The sequence below is a fragment of the Anopheles maculipalpis genome, chromosome 2RL (assembly GCF_943734695.1).
Source record: "Anopheles maculipalpis chromosome 2RL, idAnoMacuDA_375_x, whole genome shotgun sequence".
Lineage (NCBI taxonomy): Eukaryota > Metazoa > Arthropoda > Insecta > Diptera > Culicidae > Anopheles > Anopheles maculipalpis.
Genome location: NC_064871.1, coordinates 24,927,761 through 24,936,670, shown reverse-complemented (window position 1 = coordinate 24,936,670; position 8,910 = coordinate 24,927,761). Strand labels below are relative to the sequence as shown.

Below are 8,910 nucleotides of genomic sequence, written 5' to 3'. Positions count from 1 at the left end.
ATGGGATAACAACAGCATCACCACTGCCATCGTTCATTGTCCTTTTTAATTGCTTGTAGTCCTTGGGAAGTACGAAAACTTCCGGTTCAATTTTTTCCCCCCCGACAAATCCCTAATCGAGCACGTGCAAAACGAGCTAAGGTATTGGGAGAAAATTTGAAAAGAATCGAAGCTTTCCCTTATCCCGCAACTTAACAACAACGGTGTGCGTGTTGGTCTCGCGTACAATGGATGAACATTTTAAAAATCTCACTCGAATCGTGTTCAAATGGAGTATAATAATAAATGGAACAAACATCAGTGTATGTTTTGCCGAAAAAGAAAAACGAAATCATAATTGAATTTTTCATTCTGTTGGTTGGTATGTTTAGGTTTTAACTTCTACTTTCTCTCCTGATCTACTGCGCACTTGTATTAAGAAACAACCGTATTATCTTGTGCATAAAGTTGGTGGAAGAATGGCCTCCGCTGGTGTTATAGCTGCTTATTCTGTTATCTTTTGAATGTTTTACATTAACATTGAAATGCTCTTTTTACTGTTGTACGACTTGTGTGCATACTAATCGTGCGCGTTATCAGCAGGTAACGGCTACGAATTTGAAAGCCAATCGTAATGTTCTGACCAAATTTATAAAATTTAGAACCGAATTTCTACGTACGTTACGTTTAAACATTTAAAGGCTCATTTTCTGCAATAAGCATTACGATCTACAATTAGAAAGCAATTAACAACAGGTAATTCTTTTTTTTTTGTGTATAATGGGATAGTGTCGCGACGTGGTCCAATGAAGATGGCGAGTGTCATTTATATTAACTTATTATTTTAATTGTCTTTAAACTCATCTGTACATTGCTGTAATTTTAATTTATAACTGCTACTGCACAACTGTTTTAGATCGTTTTAGACTTTTTTCCCATCTCCTGAAATGCCTCTAGTGGATTGATTTCTATTTATTGTACTTTTTCTATAGGTTTATATAAAAATTGAAGCTTTTTTACCGTTGTAGTATCTTTTTCCAGTACAGGTAAAATATAATTTTGAACTGAATGTTTAAATAGTCATTTTAGGGCTTCAACAGCTTTGCCCTAAAATCTCTCGATGCTGCTCATTTATGCTAGATGGGAATGCTCGCCGACTTTTTTATATAAATATTCTTCTTGCCGCTAGTGCTGCCATCTAGCACTCGGACTCCAGTTGGTTCGCGTTGAACCAATCAGCGACTCACAATTGGCATTCTTTGTGCCCGACGTACAAAGTTTGACAGTCAGCGATTGACACGCACAACGCCGGTAAAACTACAGCTGTCAATTCTCTCATTGACCTTTGACCTTTGCCCCAGGAAACGTTCCATCACATCGGTTTTTCGTTCGCGTCATCCTTTTATCTTTAACTATTTTCTCAACTTTTATCAACTTTCACGTGTCTACGTGACCTGGGTGTGATCCTGGACAGCAAAAATTTTTACATCCTATTTCGTGATGGCCACGAAATCTAAAGCCTACAAAATGACCAATCTCATAGAAACTGATTGTCTTCTGATCCTGTTTGCTAGCCCCCTATTTTGCGTTAGTGCGTAATACTATTGAATATGCCAACTGTATGTGGAGTTCTGCAGGTCAAGTTTGGTCCTCTAAACTCGATCAGCTTTAGCGTCGACGTTCGTAGTATGGACCGGAAGACACAAAACCGGAAATATAAGTATCTCTCAGCTCTACTCTTCCATGCTGTCATTTAATTTCTTTTTTAATATTATGTGCTATTTTTTGGAGATACCTACTTATTTAGAAACTCTAACAAGATATCAGCTACAGCTTATATATATATAAAAATATATAAAATACAGCTTAGAAGGTCAAGATTTTCTTCAACTTCTCACCGAATGAAATCCGTGAGGTGGACATAAGGCTTACTATGACGTGACTTGAATAAGCGACTACTTAAACAAACTGACCCGTATCCACTTCTTGATATGATCAAATGGTAAGGTTATTTTGATTATTTTGAAGGAAATTCTGTCCAGAGCTAAGTTTTTGCAGCTACAGTTGTCTTTGATAACTAACAGGTTCGACTCAACTAAATCCAGCATATTAGCTCGCTGCTTTACGAAGGCAAACGACAATCGGTTTGATTTGGAGTGAATGAAAAAAGCTATTCCACCGCCTAGTCACCTTCAAAAGCTTTGTTCCTGCTTCGACTACCACCAAACAGCTCAATTTGTTCGTGGTTACTGCCTTTTCTATACTAGCCCGATGATCCGTCAAAGATATCTTCTTAAAAGACGCCGTGCCACAGCGCACTTCATCGTACGTCAGATGTCAAAAGATACACACCGGGCCTAACCGATGCCAATTGTGAGCCAGTGATTGGTTCGACGCGGACCAATCATAGCCTACGTAGATGGCAGCACCGTCGGCGAGAAGAGCAAGTTTTGCATAAAACCGGGCTACCTGGTTGTTTATTATTATTCGTCTATCATACGTTTGTTCGGTTAGTCAGTCTCGCTTTCGGTGAGTGCGGTGCATTTAGGGGAAGTGCAGTGTTAAACACCCGTAGTGCTGCTGGAAAGTTGTTCAACACTCTACCAAAAAAGATGCGTATGTTTGCGGTTTTATTAGCCGCCATCGTGGCGGTTAACGCCGAGGTGTACTTCGAGGAAGGATTCAAAGACGGTAAGTAGTGTGACGTGCGAATTGATAATTCCCCCGGCATATAGCCGACACATATCACTCCCGGCAAGCGCGTTTCTAAATGTGTGTTCTTCTGTTCGCTTTCCGCAGATTCATGGCAAAAGACGTGGGTCCAGAGTGAACACAAGGGTGTGGAGTATGGCAAGTTTGTGCACACAGCCGGAAAGTTCTTCAACGATGCCGATACCGACAAAGGTAAGCATAAATGGGTGGGTTTTGGGACGCATCAGGGGGGTTGAAGAAAGCTATAGAAAGAAATGTACCTTCCTACCTAGAGCAAGGGGACGGATGACAAGTTGCAAAAGCGAAGAGACGCAATGCTAAATAAGATCGCAAACAGTAGAAGCAGCGACGACGTGTCAATTTTCCAGAATGTGAATGACCGTTATGCTTGTCCGCCTGTGTCCCAGAATGGAAATGTATAGGCGAGAGAAAAGGGGATGAAGGATTGGTAAAGTGGGTGTGTTGCCTGTGTGTGTGTCTCCCTTGATAAAGAGGCATGGACGACATTGAGGAGTTGACGTGGAACAACAAAATTGCATAATTTTCCAGCTATCCAAGTAGGAAAGCCTCCAGAATATGTTAAAAAATCATTAAACGGTTATGCGATGATGCTACACCTACGGTAACACATTGGTGCGAAAGAGAACCAACACAGAAGCACGCATAATGCGGCATAGCTAAAAGATGACGTACCCGGCAAGTCGCGGTAGCACACATTAAACCGATCGCTAGAAGAACAGGAAAAACCGGCAAAACATAATGCTTGTTTGTTCGTTCTCTTTCTCCTTATTTCGTTTAGCAGTTTGTTCTTTGGCGTATGTCGCCGTGGCAACGGATGTATGCTTTCTATATGCTCTCATCTTTTCATTCGACATATATTGTGACGTGTCCGTTCGGTAATGGTGATGGTGTGGTGTTAGTGTTCCGCACCACGGCGGAATGTTCGAGAAAGCCGGGCGTTGTGGACAGACTCGGCCTTTATCGGCGTTCTGATCGTGCACAGCACTATGTTCAAATGGATTTATGATTACTGTTCGATTTTCCATGGCCTTGTATACCCAGCACTCAAGGGAAAAGGCCGTTGTGAGGGCAGCCCTCATCATTACTTGTCATGATTTTCGTGTGCAACTCGCAAAAGGTTGTCGATGTTTATCATATAATGCCTCTAATACTACTGTTGCTGTGTATCAGACGTTGCCTTGGTCCGGTCTGTGAGACCGGACCAAGGCAACGGGACGGGAACGGTCACGAAGCATGCAAAGAGGATGTGTTTTTAAATTATTTATTGCATCTACACCCCATCCATGTATTTTGTTGTAACAGTCAACGTGCGTGACATCCCTAGGCTAATAAACAAGCCTGCTTTGATGCTCTTTTTAATTGAACGTGTCAAAAACGTACACACATGCACCCCCCATTTACCCTCTAGATAGAATCCCCAAGGGTGCTAAAGCATTGGGGGGGCAGTCAAGAAAAATGCCCACTTTTTCATGTTCTAGAAAGCTAGGTACCCACGTTCAAGAAAGAATGATATATGTATTGAGGTTTGTTTTTTATTGTTGGCTTTTCATGTTTACCTTCGAGTATATGTATGTGGAACCGGACATTGGCTTTGTTGACTTATTTTTAACACAACAGTCCTCATTACCTCGTATTTAGTTTGTTTGTTACCAATCTTCATTTCTTGCTTGTGTCGCATATTGATTGAATGTGGGACAAGATGGCGCTGTCGCTGCATGAGACATAAGAACGATTTCAAACAACTTCGTTCTAAAAAAATATTTCTTCATTATCTTCGGGCAGGTCTGCAAACATCCCAGGATGCACGATTCTACGCACTGTCCAACAAGTTCACGCCGTTCTCCAACAAGGACGATACGCTCGTGATTCAATTCTCGGTCAAGCACGAGCAGAACATTGATTGCGGCGGTGGCTACCTGAAGGTGTTCGACTGCTCCGTCGACCAGAAGGATTTGCACGGTGAGACACCGTACCTGGTCATGTTCGGTCCGGACATTTGCGGCCCGGGCACCAAGAAGGTGCACGTGATCTTCAGCTACAAGGGCAAGAACCATCTGATCAACAAGGACATCCGCTGCAAGGACGATGTGTTCACCCACTTCTACACGCTGGTCGTGCGCGCTGACAACACGTACGAGGTGCTGATCGACAACGAGAAGGTTGAATCGGGCAGTCTGGAAGACGACTGGGACTTCCTGCCACCGAAGAAGATTAAGGATCCGGAAGCGAAGAAACCTGAAGACTGGGACGATCGTGCTACCATCCCCGATCCGGATGATACCAAGCCGGAAGATTGGGACAAACCGGAACACATCCCCGACCCGGATGCTACCAAGCCCGACGATTGGGACGATGAGATGGACGGTGAGTGGGAGCCACCGATGATTGACAACCCGGAGTACAAGGGCGAATGGAAGCCGAAGCAGATCGATAACCCAGCGTACAAGGGTGTGTGGGTGCATCCGGAGATTGACAATCCGGAGTATGTGGAGGACAAGAGTTTGTACCTGCGGGAGGAAGTTTGCGCGGTTGGTATTGATGTGTGGCAGGTTAAGTCGGGCACGATCTTCGATAACTTCTTGATCACGAACGATCTTGAGGCAGCGAAGAAGGTGGCCGCCACCGTGAAGGAAACGCAGGAGGGTGAGAAGAAGGTAAAGGATGCGCAGGAAGCGGAAGAGCGCAAGAAGGCGGAGGAGGAAGCGGCCGCCGAGGAAGCTGCCAAGGATGACGAGGATGAGGACGATGATGATGATGCGGACAATGCGCTACCAGGAGAAGCGACCGAGGTGGAGGATGAGGGACATGATGAGCTGTAAGAAACAGGGCGCGTCGTGTGAGTGAGGAGTCACTGTCCCACTGGCGGGGGCACGTGGCGTTTTAACGTATTCCTATGGAATACGGTGGCACTTGAATAAAATGAACAAATCGACTGCCAACATACAACACAGTGGAAGAGGCCGACCGACGACAACTACGATATAAGGAGGACAACAAAAGCCCGCAATAGAGAGACAAATCAAGAAATCTGTTTAGATAGCCGATAAAGTAATAACACGTACAGAGAGAAGCCAGGGACTGAAAAACAACACGGAAGCAGCAGTAGTACCTCCGGACAGGTGGTACTGCTTGAAAGACCGGGCGCCTTGTCTCGGCTATGTTCAAATAGTCATCTCGTACTGGCGTATAAGAATGGGGGAAAGGATGACACAACACGTTAGCTGGATGTGCGCAAGGATCATCGAATAATCTCACAGCATCGCATTTGTCTAAGTAAAGTTGTTTTTCGTTTTGTTTTGTTGTGGGTGTCATTTTGTTTTCCCTAATTCTTTCCTAATTATTTTCCTCCCCACTAAGATGATGAGTGTATTTGGTTTTAGATGTTTAAGAAGAGCTAGGAGAAGGCATTCGTACAAGTTTGTAAAGTAGAAAAAACCCTGATGGACAGAGTGACGGACGGACGACTTACTAAGAAGAAAGCAACAGGAACAACAGAAGAGAACAACTTGTTGAAGAACATTGTGGTGTTAACGAAAAAAAAAAACAGTCAGAAACAATAAAAAACATTAAAAACTTACATGACGTTTATTATTGCTGCTTGTATACTTATATGGGGAACTGCGACCACGGGGGGTTGGAGGTGGGCCAGCTCTATGCCAGTAGTCCTCGATATTTGAAGTTTTCTGGCGATGATTTAGCTAGGATGATTTTACAGATAGTATTTATGCCCTCCACACGAACAGCTTGTGCGTGGTAGGCCTAAACTGTGATGAAGTAATCACAGTTTAGGCCTACCACGCACAAGCTGTTCGTGTGGAGGGCATAAATACTATCCGTAAAATCATCCTACAGCTGGTCATAGAGATCTCCACTGAACGGCCCCTTCAAAGTCCTTCCATACCAGCTGGCAAAGGACAGAGCGCGATTTTCATGAAATTGTCCAATTGAAAAATTTTCAACAAGTTTTGAGGAAGAATTATTAAGCATTATTCAACTTTAGCTTCACTAGTAGAATACATTCAAAAAATCAGACGAAATACAACATAACATAGCGAAATGCAGCATAGCATAGGAAATGCAGCATTTGGTGAGCCTCATCAAACTCCTCGCACGATGTTTCGCACACTGGTACGATCGGTCTCATGCATTCGGCATATTCGAACAACGGGTGCTATTGACTACCATTGGCGGTTTGTGCGAGCATGACATGTAGCGAAGGAGAAAGAACCACGAGCTAGCTGAGCGGTTCGACTGAGCTGATATTCTGTCAGTAGCCTGAAGCCCAAAGGATACGATGGCTGGGGCACGTGATGAGGTTGCCAGACTCATGCTCGAATCTTGACCATTAAGGTCAAGATTCGGCATAAGGCGTAGAGGCGTAGATCACAGCGATCTTGTAGGCTGGATCAAGAGGGTGTCAAACCTGTCGGAGATCGTATACAGTCGTGGATGTACATCGACGACACAACGCGCTGGCGATATATTCGAAGTTGATAATCGTAAAATGTACAACAGAGCAGCGCTAAAGTTTACTGATCAAGAGCAGACATTCCAAATGATCGTGAATGAGTATTTCGGAACAACAAATACAAATAAAAAGGAAAAGAAACTAACCAATTGGAATGTATTCTTCGCTTTTCATACTTTTTAATGTGATTCACCTTTCTCGCGCGGGCTTAAGTACACTAAAGGTATCGGACTACAACTACCAGTACTACCTCTTACTCCTACTGTACGATCGTTGCTGCTTTTCGCTTTCCAACAGCAGCACGGTTACAGTACGGTTTTGCGGTCCCATATTACCACCCTCGATTAATGTAAATGACGAAATGCACATATCCTACTTGCTACTATTATTTAATGTCGCGTGAATGGTGTGGTAGTTACAAAAAAAAAAACGAATTCGGAATTAACGTTTTACGTCTTTCGGGAGGAATCGTGTTGCGCTAACTATATGTAAATATATATATATATATATATATATATATATATATATATATATATATATATATATATATATATATATATATATATATATATATATATATATATATATATATATATATATATATATATATATATATATATATATATATATATATATATATATATATATATATATATATATATATATATATATATATATATATATATATATATATATATATATATATATATATATATATATATATATATATATATATATATATATATATATGAATGTCTGTGTATGTATGTATATATGTATATATTATAAAAAAGCAAGCCACAAACCTCAACAAATCCGTACCGGGTACGAGGGTTTCACTCTCTCTCTCTTTCATAGTTATATCTCAGCTCTCGTTCCAACGTTTAGTGTTATGATGATGATGGGGGTTTCCGGAATCGGGCCCGGTGTTTGCAGTTAGTAGTGTTTCCGTTTGCATACTTTTCTCTGTATTTCTGCTGGTTAGTAGTTTTGGAATTTATGTTCCGCATTTACTAATTATTCTGCTTTCGCTTCCTACAGGTATGTCAATACTTTAGGCGTAATATATTATCCGTACGGTATTTTCTATCGTAGCAGTTGCTAGAAAAAGCGATTGGAATGATCGATAGGAAAAAGTCTTAGCTTTTAATCTTATTAGTTTTATACTAGTTACGGCGTGTATGCGTCCATACGTCAACTCGAAAGAAAAGATACTCTCATCTCGAAAGTAAAGTAATAACTGATGATACCTACACTACTACCTCCTTTGCCAAGTTGTGCGAGTTTGCACGTAGTTTTCGGATCGGATAGAATTCAGTTTTTTTTTGTCTAATTTCTATCATACACCGTATTTCATTAATTAGAATTTCAGCACGTTTGCTATTGGCAAACGAACTCACACGCCGGTGCGACTTTTCATGGCATTTTGAAACACACACGCACACTCCTGCGTACAAAAAAAAAATCTTATCCACATTTCTGTATCCTCCGATCATTGCTAACCTTTTGTGCATTTTCGACAATCCGATCACTAACGCCACGCAAAACGATCCTACGTAAACTATTCAATCACTGTACACGTAGACGATACACTCTGACTGTCAAAGAATCGGGTAACAATCCGAAACCTTTTTCGTGTGCCTAAAGCCTCCACTTCTCTCTCACTTCTCTCTACAGTGAGCAGGTGCTACTCACTATAACGAGAAGAGAGAGTTTGTTGCTAGGGCAGG

At 41.9% G+C, this 8,910-nt stretch overlaps 1 protein-coding gene across 2 annotated transcripts in view; it reads left to right on the top strand.

The window, feature by feature from the left end:
* The first annotated feature begins 2,567 nt into the window (after positions 1–2,567).
* LOC126558189 (calreticulin) overlaps positions 2,568–8,910 on the top strand; it is a 75,711-nt gene continuing 69,368 nt past the window's right edge. Inside the window, exons 1-3 of one of the 2 annotated variants that reach the window (XM_050214155.1) lie at positions 2,568–2,670; positions 2,779–2,883; positions 4,495–5,546. In XM_050214155.1, the coding sequence (XP_050070112.1) occupies positions 2,592–2,670; positions 2,779–2,883; positions 4,495–5,531 (1,221 nt within the window). In that variant the 5' untranslated portion in view covers positions 2,568–2,591 and the 3' untranslated portion in view covers positions 5,532–5,546. The remainder of the gene's footprint in view (positions 2,671–2,778; positions 2,884–4,494; positions 5,547–8,910) is intronic. The other variant, XM_050214156.1, reaches the window with a different exon arrangement.